Here is a 19017-nt window from a genome sequence, read left to right as displayed (position 1 = left end):
AGAGGCCTTTTGGTATGACATCTACCTCCAGTATGGCAAGGTCACCTGTTTAATCATGGAAGCTAAAGAACTTGCTCCTAAAAAAATGCCTTGTTTATTTTTATCCTATGGGAACAAAATGAAAATCATTATCAATTAAACTTCAGCTGTCTTTATGTTCTTTTCTTTAGAAACTTATCAATATTAGAAACTTCAGCTGTCTCTATGTTCTTTTCTTTCCTTTTAAATGCCACTTAATGCATTGATTGTTAGGGCCCACAATATTTGAGAAGCATTAAGATACTTCCTCTTGCTAGATACGAACTTTATTGTCCTAAAACACCAGTGCTCTCCTTCTGACTTCCAAAATAAACCAGCTATGCATGGCAGCTGGCAGAATTTACCTGTTAGTGTATTCAAGTCATGATCTGTATTCAAGTAATGATTAGCATTCTCCGTAAACACATGAGTGTAAAACAGCTTAATCCTAAATGTTTATCAAAAAATAATCTCGAGCAGAAGACAATACAGAGAAAGCCACTTCTTTGGTACCTTTTATTTTTATACAATTGTGGGATAGGATTAAGAAATATAGTGCTGGAGTAAGGATCCAAAATTTGGTTCTCATTTATTTCCATAAACAAATCTTGGAACATTCAACCTTCTAAAGTAGAAAGATAACTAAAGAATTCCACAGTGTATGTTAATGTAAATTATTGCCTGAAATACTTTTGGCGTTCTTAATACTCAGTAAGTTTTGTTTTGTTTTGATTTTCTACTCTGAAAAGGGAAGTGTATCCGTGCACTTCACTAGCCAAAGGTATGTCTTTGATCTACTATTTTTCTGATATGCTTGAATATTAGGATGCCACTTCCAAAGGCTTTTTAAAAACATTGCTAAAGTGTGATATACACATAGACATCCTTGAAGGCTATTTAAATCAAGTATGGTCGTGTTGGGTTTTTGCAATACACTTATCATGTGCTAGGTATTGTGTTAAACACTTACTATCATCTTGTTTAATTTTTTTAAATAATATTTAAGGGAGGCAGAATTATTATTCTTATTTTACAGGAAAACAGATCCTTAGAGGAATTAAGTAGCTCAACCAATGTCACACAGATAAATGTCAGAAACAGAATTCAAACCCAAATTTTTCTGACTCCAGAGATGCTTCTCAGGATGAAAGAAATATTTCCTCAGGGAATCCCATATAGATATAACTGCTGAAGTCTGTCACCAATAAACTCTAGATTTATTGCTTGCCAAGACTATTTCTAAAACTGTGCTTCCAGGCTTAATGAATTCTATACCTGTAGAGTCCAAGTTAACATTTAATTTATTCCAGGTGAAGTGAAATGAGACTGATTCTGTGCTTTTATAGGAAAGGAATGACTCATGAGTGGTAAAATTTCAAACTCTCCTGGCCTGCTAGAAGAACTGTTTCTGGAAAATGGGACTTTCAGCACTTTCTGCAGCCACTTAGAGTAAAGAGGAACCAGCTATTCTTAGCTAAGATGCTACTGTCCTTGTGTACCCCTAAAGCTAGATGATCCAATATAAGGAGTTTAATTGGTGCACGACATTTCTTGACATTCTTGGAATTCAACATAAAAATATAAAGGTAATAACTAGATCAATAGTGGTTTTCCTTAATCAGAACTTAGTTATAATATAAATTGGCTTCCTAACTTCAGCTGTCCCTAAGCTAAAATACTTAATATATGGTGGTAAATCAGGAAAATAGCAATCTTCTGTAATTAGCTGTAAACAACAAAACTTCTGGCAGGAGGTTAAAGGCTTTGAGCACCAAATGTCAACGTGAGCAGCATTTACCAATAATTATAATATTGGTAATAAATACCATGATATGCTAAAAAGTATTTTACTATTAACATTAAAATATTCATAATCATGCCCCCAAAGTCAGTATTATGTGAAGATAAATGCATCTGAAAGCAGTAACTTATTTACCTATGAAAAAAACAGACCTTCATAAATTGCAAAATATTCTTACCATACTCCTGGGCCCAAGGATTTGGTTTTAAAAGGTTGATCTCTACCACTGCCTAAGAGCATAATGTTTCTACTTGGCTTCAGAGTGCTCTCCTAGAAGAAGCTAGAAGAAAATATTGTTTCAGTCAGGGTCCCAGCAGGAAATAGATGGTATATGTGAAAGAGTTTTATGTAAAGAATTTAAGGGGCCTGACACGATGGCTCACGCCTGTAATCTCAGCTCTTTGGGAGGCCGAGGTGGGTGGATCCCTTGAGGTCAGGAGTTCAAAATCAGCCTGGCCAGTATGGTGAAACCCCATCTCTACTAAAAATACACACACAATTAGTCAGGTGTGGTGGCATATGCCTGTAATCCCAGTTACTCAGGAGGATAAGACAGGAGAATAGCTTGAAGCTAGGAGGTGGAGGTTGCAGTGAGGCAAGATTGTGCTGCTGCACTCCAGCCTGGGTGACAGTAAGATTCTGTACCCAAAAAAATAATTTAAGGAAGGGGTATTTACAAAGTAGTGGGCAGGGTTACGGCAGCCAGCCAGGGATGTTGTGGCACCTAAGAACTAGTAACAGCAGGAAGCCATGCTACTCCTAGGCCTAAATGGGTGAGGGAAGAAAAGGTTACCAAAGCCTGGTGAGAGTTGGAACTAGGGGAGAAGAGCCACCTGAAAGGAGCTTTAATTATAAAGGAGCTCAGCATTGCCAACACCTGGCAAAGCAGGAAGTCACAGGAAGAATCAATATTCCAGCCTCTGTCTCCTACTCTAGAATCCCCTGCCTATGTCACCAATTAACCAAAACTTTCCAGAAGCCAGAACTCAAGGGAATTCAGCCCATAAAGGGGTCAGTCTTCCTGGGCACAGATTAAAGTAGAGAAGGGCAGGGAGTGAACATGGGAGAACAAGAAAAACCAGGACAAATAGACTTCTTGTCTCTGTTTAAAGATAGAAGGGTATGGGGAGGGAGGAAAGAAACTGATTATCTATGTAAATATTATAATATATCCAATACTAAAAAGTAAACACATAGGAAAAATTTTATAGCACAAAATAAATTGAGAATCCCTATATCACTCATTCATAGAAATCAATTTAATAACATGAATACTCTAATGGACCAGTTAGCAAAATGACATGAACAGATTGTTTCCAAAAGAGAAAATATATATGGGCTTTTAGTCATATGAAGAATATTTAGTCTTATTATATTGAACCAAAATGAGATTAATTTTTTCTAGCAAATAACAAAAATTGCCTACCATAAGCAAGGAATACAGTGAAATGGGTCTTTTACATACCATTAGTAGAAATTAAAAATTGGCATAGTGTTTCTAAAAATCAATTTAACAGTAATTCCATTTCAATTTCTAATCTTAAGGAAATAATTAGAAACATAAATTAAAAATCTGCACAAAGATGTGCATAATAGTGTTAATTATAATAGAAAAAAGGAAACAAATGCTCAACATTAATGAAATGATAAAGCAAATTATACAACATCCATTTTATCAAATATAGAAGCAGTAAAATTATATTTACAGTGAGGGTTTTTGGTCATATGGTAAGCAGAAATTCAGTATGCAAAATTATATGTACAATGGGATCACAACCATGTTTAGAGAAAAAAATTAATACTAAAGGAAAAATATCAAAATGTTACTTGTTTATCTGAATGATGAAAATATGGTGATATTTTTACCTTTTCCCTCTTTTTATAGTTACCTATTTGCCAAATTTTCTGAAATTAGGATATATTCATTAATATTTATTGAATGCCATTGTTACTCTAGTCACTGTCCTGGGACCTGGACATAAAAAGCCCAGGAAGCACACAGTCTTTGTTTCAAGTTGCTTATAATCTATGTCTTATTTTTATATTGTAATTTCTAAAATAGGATAATAAAGCTATTGTTTATTTAATTAGGGTGGATGATAGGAAGTAGCATTCTATATATTTGGTCTCTGTCCCTCACACCAACTTTTAAGGCCAGTAGGATTCCTGGCTGCCTATTACTTCAAAATATAAACAAAACCTCATGAAATGTAAACTAATAAAGCTTTCAGGAAAAAAAAAAACTCAGAAAAATCTTTATGTTTTTGAAGTAGGCTATTGGCAAAAACTTCTAAACAGGACACAGAAGTATTAACTGTAAATGAAAAAAAAATAAGTTGGGCTATATTAAGATTAAAACTCTATTTATCAAATTATACTATTAAGAGGGTAATAAGGCAAGCTACTCAGGAGAAGGAAGTTTTTCACAATGACATTAAGAAAAAGGCAGACCACCCAAAAGAAAAATGGTCAAAGATTTGAACAGGCAATGACAAAAGAATATATGAATGACAAACATAGAAGAGTTTTCAAATATTAGTCATTATGGAATAAAATTAAAACCACAATGTCATAGTATCTCTACACCCCAGCTTAAAAAGACAGTAGCCACTGATGGCAATAATGTGGAGCAACTGTACATACCTGGTGGAAGTATAAACTGGTACAATCACTTTAGAAAACCGTTTGGCAGTATTTACTAAAGCTGAATTATGTGAGCTCCATGATTCCAGAATTCCAGTACTAGAGAATCACGTACGTATGTTCTTCACATTAGATATATAATCACCAAAATCTACAAACAATCTCAGTGTTCATCAACAGTGGAATGGATAAATAACTTGTAGTATATACATACAAGCAATACAGTCCACAATGATAACTAATTAACTATGTCTAACAACATTTATATAACAAACATAATATTGAGTGAAAGAAGCCAGACACAAAGAATGTATACATCATATTATTGTTTCTGTAAAGTTCAAAAACAGCTAAAGTAATCTCTGATGTTGGAATTTAGGATGACTGATTACCTGTAGCAAGAAGGGAGTGCCTAGAAAAAGGAGCAGAAGGTAGCTTCTGGGGTTCTTGTTTCTTGATCTGGCTGCTGGTTCTATGGGTGTGTTCACTTTATGAAAATTCATCAAGGCATAATTTTCTCTATGTATGTTTAACCTCTATTAAAATTTACATTATACATATTATATATTTACATATACATGTGTGTGCATGTATATGTATATGTGCATATTGTCAAAAACAACATTTCAACAAATGAAATTTTAAAGAGTTAATTGACTTGTGTTGGCAATTCATGAACCAGGCAGCATCCAGTCTATAAAATAGACAAGAGCTCCACTGCCCATGGCAGAAAAGTTGGTTTTTGTAAGGCAACTTGAGCTGGAACAAGGAAACATCTAGTGTAAAAAGTAAATTGGTTAATGTCAGCTTACTAAAGGTTACTCTCCTTGTATGGATTAAAGCAGAAGGGACTTGATTACTATGCCAGCTCAGCTCAGTTGACTGGGGCCTTTTGATTGGTTGCTGTGGATTTCCTGTTGTTTTGTTGTTGTTGTTGTTGTTGTTTTTCAGAAAACTGACCTTTTTGGGGGTTTGGCTATCATCTCTCCCCTAATCTCTCAGGTCAGATCTTGCAAGTAAATAGCTTAGGTTTTGGTTTGGTGGTCAGGAACATTAGCATGAGTTACTCCAGTTTAGGTTGGTCTGTTGGGACCTAGTGCAAGATCTCAGCCCAAGTCAATAGCCTCTCATAATTTTTATTTAAGAGTGTATCCACATATTCACACACACACACCCCCCTATATATTTCATCCAAACTGTAGCCACTTCTGTCTTTCTCTACTGTTCTCTCTAATGTAATACTTCTGCAAGAGCTGTTTGCCCCAGTTTCACTCTTGTACCCTTGTATCTTCACCAGTAGTCAGAATGAGAATTTTAAGACAGAAGGCAGGCCATGTCTGTCTTTGGCTCATAACAAGTAGTAGCTTCCCATGTCAATTCAAGTAAAATCCTCAGAGGGGACGCATGTCCCTGACAGTCTATATGAAATAGCCTCACTCAAACCTGTTACTTATCCCTTTACCTGCTTTATTTTTCCTTATAGCTCTTATCACCAACTGACATACCATTTACTTGATTATTTATTTATAATGGCCTCTCTGCCACTAGTACGTAGGCTACATGAGAGCAGAGACTTTATCCTTCTGTTTTGCAGCCCTAACATCTGGAAAATTACATGGCATAAAGTATTGGATGGATGGATGGATGGATGGATGGATGGATGGATGGATTTGATTGTCACCAAAAAATGTAGAAAATAGGCAGAATATGTATTAGCCTTCTTTTATAGGTTTGGAAACAAAAAGAATAAAATTATATGAAGAAACAAAAAATGAAATTACTTACTCAGTGTTTATTCAGAAATACAGCCAGGTCTTCTGTTCCTCTCTCTCACCTTTCTCTTCTCTCTCTTTTTCTCACTCTGCTCTTTACCTCCCACAAACCCACTCATGCATACAAAGATACAGGCACAAGAAGAATGAAATAAGAACAATTTTCCTCATTAATGAAAGCATGCATGTGAACTACTCTGTTCACTACAATTTTTAGCCATTTTACTCATATCATAGATAGTCATAAAATGCATTTTGTATTATTTATGTGAGATATATATTACATAACATATCTCACATATGTGTATGTGTGTGTTTGTGGGTTATATAATTCTACTGGATTATATAATCCTGTTGAGTGAGAATTAAATGAGGATGACAGCCAGGTAAAGATTTATTATATTGGAGTTAGGCCTTTTTATAGAAGCTGTGATTTGCGGTCATTTTGTCCTCTTTGCAAACATGATAAGAAAGAATCTATTGTTTTGCTTGCCAAAATATGTGGGACCTAGGGCTGGTTTCTTTAGCATTTTTTCACTAGAAATTTTTTTAAACCAAGTAAGATCATTTTTTTTAGATCCTGCCTGCATTGCAACAATTAAAAACTTTTAAGACTCCAAATACAAAGTTTTTGTCAGTGACTGTCCAGAAATTGAGATTGTTTCAGTTAGAAGTCTCACCTCCCTGTTCTCAGAATGAATTGTAGAGACCCTGGAGTAAACAAGGGTGTATAAGGTTAATTGCTGTTTCTATATAGATATCCATTACCTTTTCAAAGGACTACCCAGTGGGATTTACCACTTGGCAGTTTGTCTAAAAGCTAGCAAAAGTGGGGGGTTGGGGAGAGGTCCAATTTTGTTGTCAACCTATTGACCCTTCAGTTTTGGTTAAAATATATATATATATATATATATATAAGTTTTGGGCTGTTTCAGTTACTAAGTAGCTAACTACAGTTTTGTTTGGTTGGTTGGTTTTTAATTCAAAAAGTGGGAAACAGTGATTATGTGCTCAGCTGCTAGCATTACTATGTTTCTCCTCCTCCCTCTTAAAAAATGATAAGTATAACATCAAGCCATAACTTTAAAAGCAGATTAAATTAAAAAATGAAGTCCCAAATTTATTGAGTGCAATGAGGCCAATGTCAGATCATTCGTTCATCAGGTAGTTTCAGCTTTTAAAAAGGCCGAAAATTATAGTTAAAGGGAAAGATGGCTTTTACTTATGAATACAAAATAGCCATTAATGTCATAGGAGAAGATAATGCCAAAGTTTATTCTGAAACTCAGACTGCAGATAAGCAGATGAGAATATAGGGTAATAGAATATATGTGTAACTCCAATGTGGGAGCTCTGGCTTCATCTTGACCACAAAATTTGGAAGCTGTGTAACCTAAGGCAGGTTAGTTAACCTATCTGAATCTCACCTTCCTGGGGATGCAAAATGAGGATGGCTTTTGTGAAGACTAAATGAAGTCATGGTTCTAAAAATGTTTTGTAGCTGAAATAATGTATAGGATTATTACTGTGCTTAAATAATTTATTGAATACCTTTCCTGCCTCTGTCTACCTCCTAATGCCACTTTTGTAAGGTTTAACTAAAGTTGCTCCTCATCATTGAGGTTGGCTTATCCCTACTATTGTAGATTAGGATATTTTTATCCCAATTAAATGATAATTTCCCATATGGTCCATGTCTGAATGAGTCTTCCTAAGGCAGCACAGACCTATGACCTTCTCTGAAACCTAAACTATTAATGTTGTGCATACATAAACAAGCAGCTCCCTGAGACCTTAGAGGTAGGGGGATTAGAGATAGAAAGTAAAAAGTAGAAGAAATGTCTTCTTTCCCCACCTCAGGATAGAACATTGTCCCATTTTCCTAAATATTTTTTCTATCTATAGTAGAAATAGTCACTATTTAATGACCACTTATATGCCAAGCACTGTGCTATGCATTATTTCACATAATCCTAACAACAGACTAATGCATTGTGTACTATTATTGCCAGTATAGACAAGAGAATCATAATCAGAGCAATTAAGTAGCTTGACCAGTGTCACATATCTGGTAAACAGAGAGTCAGGATTTGAACCTAAACCTGCTCAATTCCTTTTCCAGGCTTTTCCCATTATTTACCGCCTACATTTCAACTTCTATTGTGAAGAAGTTGCAAAACTTCTTCTTTGCAAAGACTTATTTTGCATGTCTTTGTTTGCCTTTCTATCCCTTTAAAGTTTCCTCTTTGGTGTGCTTATAATGAGTAGGGTAGGGACCTATAAACAAAGATGAGTGTGGTCCTTCTACTTAAGGAACTATTATAATCCACTGGCAGAAAGATGACAGGCAAACAAACCACTCTATGACATGGAACTGTGTGTGTGTGTGTGTGTGTGTGTGTGTAGCAGTTTTTGTGTTTGTCAACTTTTAAGTTCAGGTGTACATGTGCAGAATGCTCAGGTTTGTTACATAGGTAATCATGTGCCATGGTGGTTGGCTGCACAGATCATCCCATCCCCAACAGAACCCAGTATGTGTTATTCCCCCCTTGTGTCCATGGAACAGTTAAAGAGGTCACAGCAGGTAAAGCATCAGCCTCCTCATCTGTAACATGAAAATAATACTCTGCCTTTTAAAACTGTTATGATAGAGTGAAATGGCTTATATCAAGTATATAATACCCTGACTTCTAGTAAATGGTCAGTATATGGAATCTATAATGTGGCCAGACAGTCCAAGGACTAGGATGCCAGACGAAAAAAGCAATTAGGAGCCAGATTTTCAGAACCTTGAATGCCAATCCAAAGAGTGTGGACCTTCTGCTTGATGAAAACAATTGTGTCAAAGTTAGTAATTATCCCAAAAAGAAATTAGAGTGCTATTCCAAAAAGGTGCTATTTCAAAATTCATTGTAAGTGAGATGGAGTTGGTGGAAGTAGTTGGAACTGGTTTAAAGGAGTTTTATATTTGATGTACTAAAAGGAAAGATGATATTTTCAAGTTTGATGCCTTGTATTTTTTCTTCCACAGTAATTAGCAAATGCCAAAGGCAGCAACTGGAGGCTGTGAGCTACTCTGCTCGCTATGCTCTGGGCCTCTTTTATGAAGCTGGCACGAAGATTGATGTCCCTTGGGCTGGGCTGTACATCACTGGTAATCCCTGCATACGCTTCATCTCCATTGATAATAAGAAGCGCAATATAGGTCAGTACCCCCATTATTTCCCTTAAATACAGTAACAATGGTGGGTGTAGATCATGAAAAATGCTGTTTAATTGAGTGTTGCCATTCTGAACAGAGCAAGCATTTAACTCCAAGCCACAGGGGATAAAATTTAATGTCACATTTCGCCAGTAATAAAATACACAGTGAAACCAGGAAAGTTTTTCAGAATATCACTCACCACATGGTTTATATTACTGAATTCATGAAAATGGTATCAGAAAGTTTAAGATTTCAAAATGGCCCAAGTTATATTGCTTTAATATGGATGCATCTATATGCAAATATATCTCTCATTTGTTTCTTGGTGAAGTTGGTTTTTATTTGTTTAGTTTGGGTTTGTTTGGTTTTGGTATTTTTTGTTGTTGCTAAGTGCTGTTCTTCCACTCCCTTAGCTAGAAATAAAAGGAGAAATTTACTATGTTATGAAAATCCTTCATTTCGATCTAATTTTATGGTTATTTATTTACATTTCATCTGGGGGAAAATGGTAAATTTATTTTATATACAGTATAACGGGTACAGTGTTTCATGAGAACTTTACTAGAATATGCTGAAATCTGCAATCCACCCTTTTTGTTGAAGATAGTTATAAAACTTAGATTTGAATTTTAAGAAAAACATAACTGATTCCTTTTAGGCAAAAACGTGAAAGTGTATTCTCATTTGTACGATTGCAGTGATCCCTGAGATGCTGCTTTTTGTGGAATAACTGTAAAGATGTAAAATGACTAAACTCTTGAATTATCTTTTCAATCTGTTAGAGTGTTTTATGGGACAGTCATGGCTTCATCAAGCCAATAGTTAGAAGTCTGGCTTGATAAAATCACCAGCTAACATCTCTTGGCTCACCAGAACTTCATAATGATAGCACTGGGCTGGAGTATGGTTTTTATATCAGAGCATATGATCTTAGAAAAATGTTTCTTTTATAACTTAAAACTCCCTTAGGGCTGGACTGTTTATGTTAACATGATACCACGTATATGTACAATCAGCAGTTCATGAAATGCCTTAGAACAGCAATGGACTAACCATTTTTAACTACAACTGCTTTGTTCTGAGAAAAGGAGAATAACCTTTGATCTTCTCATGTTATATGCCATGAATTAGACATTGTCCTTCATATATTGCATCATAAGATATGATATCTGTCAGGATGTATTCAGTTGTATATAACGGAAAAAAATTTAACTTGTTTAACAGCATAAAGACATTTGTTATATTATCTGCTGTAGACTGAACTGTGTCTCCTCCATAGACATAAGCTGAAGCCCTAATCCTGATATGGTTGTATTTGGAGATTGGGCTTTTAGGAGGTTAAATTACCTTATCTTATTATTATCTTAATTGATTAAATGAGTTCCTAAAGGTGGGATCCTAATCCTGTGGGGTTGATGGTCTTAGAAGAAGTGCAAAAGAGAGGAAGCTCTCTCTCTGTGTGTCCTGGCTTGCACACACTATGTGAGGACATAGTGAGAAGGCAGCTGACTGCAAACCAGGAAGATAGCTCCTACTAAGAGCCAGATCTACCAGCACCATGATCTTGGACTTCCCAGCCTCCAGAACTGTGAGAAATTTTTGTTGTTTAAGCCACCCAGTCTATGGTATTTTCTTATGGTAGCCTGAGCTGACTAATACATTATCTATGAAGAAGATTGGAGAGACTTCAGGGTTCATTGATTTAGGAACTTGGGAATATCTTCAAAGACCTAAGTTTTATCTTTCTCAGCTCTCTTCAACTCTCAATGTTGACATCCTCAAAGGACTGGAAGCAAGATGGCAATAGCTGTTGGAGTTACACTGAACTTAACAGCATGCTTACAAACAAAATGAACTATCACTAGCTCTGTTGCTTTCTAAGAATCAAGGAAATCTTTCCACAAGCCCTTTAATAGACTTCTCCTCATGTATCACAGACCAGAAATGGATTACTCGACTACTCCAAAACCAGGCACTGACAAAGAGGGTAGGAGCAACATGTTAAGCCTACGCAAGTTGAGATCTATTCCTAGAACTGGTACTAGGGTCATCTTTCCTTTAGTTATGAGGAGTGCTACCTGAATAAAATAGGGTTTTGTTAGGAAGAAGGAAGAAAGTAGTAAATGCTGGATTGGCAATCAGTCATCTCCATTATCTTCAGGAAGAGTCACATCTTACATGGGAGGTAAAGTTCTAAAGTTGTCACATAAAAAGAGTCATATACATTCAAAATTACTTTCAAAGTTTCTTAAAGCTACATGACATTTTAGAGAATGACATACCATTTTTCAGTAAATTCAGTACAACTATTTTCCTAACATTCAGTAGATTTCTGTTTCTTTAGTAAAGCCAGATTAAAAATTGGTTTGGATTATAGGACCCAGTGATATTTTCTACTATGAAAGGCACACAGGAAGGAAAGAAATAGTAAAGTCATATCTCCTAACAGACTATAAATCTGCTATAAAAATGTAGTTGGATGGTGAGTAAAAGCACCCACATTATAGTGCAGTAATAATTTATAAAATTATGCAAATTTGAAAGAATACAACATAAAATATTAATGAACTGTCGTGATTGGAAGCATTTGAAATAATAGAATTTTTAAATTTTTTATATCAATAATCATACAATATTGAAAGTAGTGGGCTACTTAAATTGGAAATCATGTTTTTGCTACAGCCCTTGGTGGTGCCACTTCTGCAAGCAAAGAAATACCTGGTTTTCTTTGTCAGTTGTACAGAAAATTAATCCTAAATTATGAAAGTCTTAAATTAAGTAAAAAAAAATGCCAGGAATAGCATTTCATAACATAAAATCTAACTGCTTTCCATTTAAATTATTTCTTCTCACTGTCTGGGGGCCAGGATACTAAGTGGGTCTAGTTGAATTCATTCATACTACAAACACCCATATAATGTCACTTCACTGTATTTTATTGATATTGATATTTAACTAGGGCAGTAAGAGGTTGTTGTTGTTGTTGTTTTAAGACACAGTCTCACTCCAGCTCAGGCTGGAATGCAATGGCAAGATCTCAGCTCACTGTAACCTCTGCCTTCTGGGCTTAAGTGATTCTCCTGCCTCAGACTCTCAAATAGCTGAGAGTACAGGTGCTCGCTACCATGCTTGGCTAATTTTTTTTTGTATTTTTAGTAGAGACAGAGTTTCACCATGTTGGCTAGGCTGGTCTTGAACCCCCTGACCTCAAATGATCCAACTGCCTTGGCCTCCCAAGGAGCTGGGATTACAGGCATGAGCCACTGCACCCGCCCAAGAGATGTTTCTTTATGCCACTAACACTACCCCACATACTTGTTTTATTTGGGGTGTTTGATTGAATCAAGAATTAATGCTACAACATACATATACAACCAATGAAATGTTTGTGTTCTGTCAAGGTAGAGAAGCAACAAGATAAACAAAGTCTAGCATGGTTGAGACCACAAAATACAGTCAGTTGTTAAGTCTTGAATAGAGCTAGAGGATATAGAAGTAGCCCAAAATCAAGGCATAATCATTTGTTAGAAGTCAGAAATAGGTAGCATGTATAGAAAGCCACAGCCAGAACCAAAGTTGCCTGAGGCAGAGGAAATAAATTCCAAGATGTACTAGACCCAACTTTAAGTATCAATAGTTATGAGTATGCCCCAATATCCTTGTTTATTTTTTGCAAAATGGTGTTCAGTGGAACACAGTTTCCTTGAGATGCTCTTTGAAAACGGGCTCTGTCATCAAATAAATTTGCAAAATCCTACAGACATTTATTTTGGAGAATCTTAGGACGTATTATCTTATTCCAAGATATTCCTACTGAAAAGACACCTTTTTACTTCTTTTAATCTAGAATTTCCTAAATATACTTGACCATGGGGTTCTTTTATTTCAGCACCAAACATCCCACAGAAATGGTTCCCAAGTATACATTTGATAAACCCTGACTCGATATCACCTTTCATGCTTCATACCTGGGCAGTAATCTTAGGCCAGGTAATTGGAGTGGGAGGTCTGGTCCTGAAGGCATCAATTGGAACATACTTGAGATTTTTTAGATATGACAGAACGCTTGTTGCCAATTAACTCACATCTTCATGGAGTTAACATTTGAGACAATTTATGTTAAAATAAGGTATTTATCATATTAACTTGGGTAGTTTTTTAAATTATCCGTTATATTGGCATAGTGGGAAGAATTTGGACTTACAAGACCTAGATTCGGATTCTGATTCTGAAACATGCTACTGTTGTACTTTTGTAAAGTCCCAGCATTTGTAATACTAGTTTTTGTAGTAAACACACCCAAAAACTTTAATGGCCTGAACATAACTGAGGTTTATTTCTTGCTCGCATAAAGCCCAGACAGGTGTTTGTGATTGGTAGGTAGCTTTCTTCAAAACTTCATTGAGGAACCCAGGCTCCATCCATTTTTTGACTCTGCCAACTTCATCAGATAACTAACAGAGTTAGTGTGCTTATAGGCATCAATCTGTGGATGGAAAGAGGATGGAGGAGAGCCACAGGAGTTTTTTAGGGATAGGCCTAGAAATCATGTACATCAGGTGTGCTCACATTCTGTTGGTTAGGACACAGTTATGTGACCACACTTATTTGGAAGGAAAGCGCTGGAAATGTAGTCTACCTATATATGTAGGGAGAAGAAAAAGTGGATTTGGTGAACATCTAGCCAGTTTCTACTAAAACATTTAGCATAAATCATTCTGCAAAATGAACAAATTGGACCCATGTGAATGATAACTAGGTTTAAACACAAGTGAGAATCATTCAGTAAGTAGTTGCTACCTGGGGCAAAAACTAAGAATGATTCCCAGGCTGGTATAAACTCAATAGAAAAAGAACTGCCAACAATTAGCAATATCTGTCATGTATAGGACATAAGGAATAGTGTCACAAGTGAGATATATTTACCTCCCAGGAAGATCTCTGAGGTCCATCCCAGGATCTTAAATTTGAAGTTAGGCTGTTCAGGAGTCCAGACTCAACTCAGTTCCACCACTTACTAGCTGTGAAATTTTTGAGTAAATTAAACTGTTCCCTCCTCAATAAGATGAGTAAAATAATACCAAAGGGCTACTGAGAATTAAGTTATTTGAATATATGAAGAGCTTTGCATGGCATTTAGAAAATAAGTCAATATTTATGGTACCTATTATTATAATTAACAATTCCAGTCTTCAATTTGGATATTATAGTCTCTGAAACAAAGGGCATAAATATAAAAGTCTAACTTAGGTGAATGCAGCCTCTGTTACCAGTACAGTTAAGAGTTAGGGCAGCTTAAATAAATGAGTGAGCAACACTGAAAATGATTAATCAAAAATTTAGCATCCTTTCCTTGTCACCGTCAGGAGGAGTGTTAATGATCAATAAAATCACCAATAGGCAGCAATCTGAGGAGATTAAGAAAGATAGTCTGCAGTTCTAGAGATGTGATGACCAATGGCCACAATGACTTAGTTTTCAATATCTGATCAAAGAAAATAATCCAACTCATCTTACAAGAAGACAAGCAAATGAACAAACTTATAATTTGTTCATAGAATTTATCCTTGCAAGAAGTTTATTGTTAGAATCTCTGAATAACAAACACTAATATAATGTATAACACCTTTAATGGCTGTTTTACAAAATATGCAGAAATGTTATTCCATATGGCTATTTATTATATCAACTCTTTATAAAGACAGGGACATAATATGAGATGTTATAAATAATTGGGATGGGCCTGTGGTTTTTAATCCAGTCCCCTTGTGACACTTAAAACAGTTCATGATTATTCCAGTTAAACAAATAGCCATGCAATTTATAACACAAAATGTCCTGCTTAAGAATTGAATGAATGCAGAACTAGTTGAACATGAAGAAAATGCAATCCAGACAGGTAAAACTTTATGAATAGAACAAAAAAACAAGACAGAGAAGAGGGAAAAGAAAAGAAGAACCATAATCATGAAAACTGTCAGGTTTCCAGATTGGGCTTTTGTTTAAAAATATCAGAGTTCTCAGATAAAGTAGTAATCCTCATCTTAAAATAATAAGCAGTAACTGGTAATCATGATATTTTCTCATTTAATAGACATAGTTATTTGTAATTCAATTATGTAACTGATTTTGCCCTATAAATCTGTTAAGGCAATTTAATTAACAGCTGTCAAATACTAATTGCAAATATTCATCTCATTATTATAGTGATGTCATAGAATATCATATGATGGTAATATCAAATCTTGGGGTGGTCTCTCAGGAAGAAATAAATGTATATAATGTGTGTGTGTGTATATATATATATACTTACATATATTGTGTGTGTATACATATACATATATACAGAAAAATAAATATTTATGTTATTTAAATTAATAGGCACAATTTATAAAATGGAATAGTCTTATTTCATATATATCACTTTAAACACCAAAATTGGGACTAGGTACAGTTGCTCATGCCTATAAACTCACCATTTTGGGAGGCCAAGATAGGAGGATTGCCTGAGGCCAGGAGTTCACAACCAGCTTGGAATACATAGTGAGATTCCAACTCCATCTCCATTATTTAAAATAAAGAGGAGGGGGGCTTTTATTAGAGGATGAAATAACTCAGCTTATTTTGTAAGTAGAACATTTGCACACAAAGTAAAAACAAACAACAGACTCCTTTCAGTCTCTGGTTTCCCTGTCAAGTTGTCCTCACTGGGCAAGATTTACATCTAAGATAACATTTGACCTCTCACTTGCAAAGCAACTTAACTCAGTATGAAAATCAATGCCAGAGATGGAAAGAAAGTAGAAAATCAGCTAAATATATAAATCAAAAATAAACTTTAAATATATTGTATGGAATATACTGCTATGGAAGTGTCTTTCAGCAAAATTGAACTCCCAAATATTTATGTCTTTTATCCTCAATTTATTCAATTGAACAAATATATACAAATATGTAGTGAATTCTTTCTGTGCACCAGGCATTGTGCTAACAACTGAGGACTCCATAGTCCCTGCCCTCAAGAAACACAGTTTCATGAAATCTGCTCAAAGTCTGAATGAAATAAGATACATTATGCTCTGCTGCACTAGTAACTTGCAGTCAAGAAATACTTCTCATAAATGTAAAGAAATGCACTGAAATATATGATATGCAGAATGCTAGCTCACACTCATGGTCAAAACCAGGAAGGGCCATGTTGCCTTGTGATAATATTATCAACTTTTAAATGAAAATTTTTGGTCTTCTGTCAATGTTAACCCAATAATCTCCTTTCTTTAAGGTAAGGAAATGAAAAATGAGGGCTATGGAACATTTAAATCCATGAATAAATCAGAAACTTTAGTAGGAAATATGATATAACTTTCCCCTGGGGATGCCAAAAAAGTTCAATAGATGTATATAAGTCATGAAATGTCTCCAAGAAACAGCAAAAGGGTAAGTCTACAGCTAGAGTCTACAGCTGCCTCGCATTTCTATAACTATAAACAAGTCCAAATTACAAGTCTATACAGCATTCACACTAAAAACTGATTATTAAAAAAAAATTTTTTTTTTTTGAGACGGAGTTTTGCTTTTGTTACCCAGGCTGGAGTGCAATGGTGCCATCTCGGCTCACCGCAACCTCCGCCTCCTGGGTTCAGGCAATTCTCCTGCCTCAGCCTCCTGAGTAGCTGGGATTACAGGCACGCGCCACCATGCCCAGCTAATTTTTTGTATCTTTAGTAGAGACGGAGTTTCACCATGTTGACCATGATGGTCTTGATCTCTAGACCTCGTGATCCACCTGCCTCGGCCTCACAAAGTGCTGGGATTACAGGCTTGAGCCACTGTGCCCGGCCTAAAAATTAAATACACTAAGTCCTTTTTGTGTCACCATTACACCTCATGTTCTGCTTGCTTTGTTCTCTGAAAATGATATTTTCCCTTGTGGATAGGCCTAAACATGTGGCTGTCAGGCTGAGATTTACAAAAGACCTTCAGGTTGGCCAAAAATTGGTTCAGAACCTAAGAGCCAGACAGATGTGTTGGGGACTGAGTGTAGTTTCTATCCATCATTTGTTAGGGAGAAAGCAGGAATGAGAATCAGATGACTGTTAATGATGAACAAATGTGTGGATCTGAAATTTATAGGTCATAGATGAGATGAGAGCATCAGAAAACATGGATAGAGGCCACCGTCTCTGCTGCCAACTGAGAAAGGAAACAGCAAAAGGAACCCCCACTGTGTGTTGACTTTGTAAGGAGATGGGAATGGCCAATGTAAAGACAGAGGGAAAATCAGCAAGAGTCACAGGTGGGAACTGGCACAGTTTTCCAGACCTCCCCACTAACAAAGGTCAAGTAATAGGTATGTAATAAATCATTCTTTAGCGAAAAAACTACTGTATTAAATATAATAGCAACTTACTTTTGCTTACAGTCCTTTTAATAGGATTATTCTTTCTTCTGGGGAGCATTTATAAAGATTAGATACTAGTTTGAAAATGGGAGGAGAGCTAAATTACTCTGCCTAATTGAGGAGAAAATTTCAGGTATCCCAGGGCAATGGGGCGGGGGGGGGGGCGGGGGGAGGAACAAAGCAAGAGAAAGAAAAAAACCAGGTGGTGAGAGGTTTTAGCTTCACCAGAGGGATTAATATGCAGATTTTAAACTTGTTAGCTGTTTAGTTTACTTTATGACCCTCCCACAACTCCCTACAACCTCAATATGGTTCTGGTATGAGCAGTTGCTTTATATCCATGGTTGCTTTTTATTGAGGGGTTGGTGTTTAAATTAAGATAGCCCAAACACTTTTTGGAACATCTAGAATGAAATTAGGAATTTTATGGTTTCTTTAGGTTGGTCCCTTTGCAGAAATTTAGTCTGCTGCCTAAATGGCAATATCCACATCTGTTTGAGAACCTTATTTTGAATTAAAATAGAACTCCTCATCCTCTGAATCTCAAATATAGAAAGCTCAACTTGCTGTTTTCCATAATACCTGCAACCATGTCAATATGTTCAGAGAGGGAAATTGGAAAAAGGCTCTGTTGTGGGACTGAGCTGTTTTGAAGGATCTTGAAGTTAAGTCCTTACTATGGTCTGAAGTGAAGCTGTCAACACTCTATGTCGTAAGCCAGGGCTCAAAATAATGTGAGCTGCTGTGCTTCCCAGACAAGTGCCTGGTTTTCATCATTCTGGAGGCATCTCAAAACCTTTGCAAGTTGAGAACAGTATTGTAAAACTGCGTAAATCACAGACTGCTTATGAGCCTCAGGTCCTGGGAAACAGTAAAGACTTCAGCTGAATAAGAATTTAACAGGTCTTCATTGTGGTCCATTTTTATCTGGGACCATGACAACATTATCCCAAAGAGATGGGATCATTCCTTTGCCTAGAACTCCCTCAGAAAAGATTTCACCACTTTCCTCACTGTCAAGAATTCCTCCTCAGATCAGTCTAAATGTCTCATGGGCTAAAGAAGTAATATGCTCTGACTGCAGAGTCTGCTGCTTTCTCCAAAATTAGAAGCTTCTCCTTTAGTGGAAATATATGCCACAATCTATCACATATGTAACAAATCTGTTGATACTTCT

General features: G+C 36.0%; 1 protein-coding gene across 4 annotated transcripts in view; it reads left to right on the top strand.

The window, feature by feature from the left end:
* Window positions 1–19017, top strand: part of RNLS (renalase, FAD dependent amine oxidase) — a 325440-nt gene that overhangs the window by 213802 nt on the left and 92621 nt on the right. For all 4 annotated transcript variants that reach the window (XM_017979119.5, XM_035268410.3, XM_002756369.7 and 1 more), the window contains exon 5: window positions 9266–9439. In XM_017979119.5, coding sequence (XP_017834608.1) covers window positions 9266–9439 — 174 coding nt within the window. The remainder of the gene's footprint in view (window positions 1–9265; window positions 9440–19017) is intronic.

Source organism: Callithrix jacchus, chromosome 12 (assembly GCF_049354715.1).
Source record: "Callithrix jacchus isolate 240 chromosome 12, calJac240_pri, whole genome shotgun sequence".
Classification (NCBI taxonomy): Eukaryota; Metazoa; Chordata; class Mammalia; order Primates; family Cebidae; genus Callithrix; species Callithrix jacchus.
The sequence above is the reverse complement of the archived record's forward strand: the minus strand, read 5'-3'. Positions and strand labels throughout refer to the sequence as shown.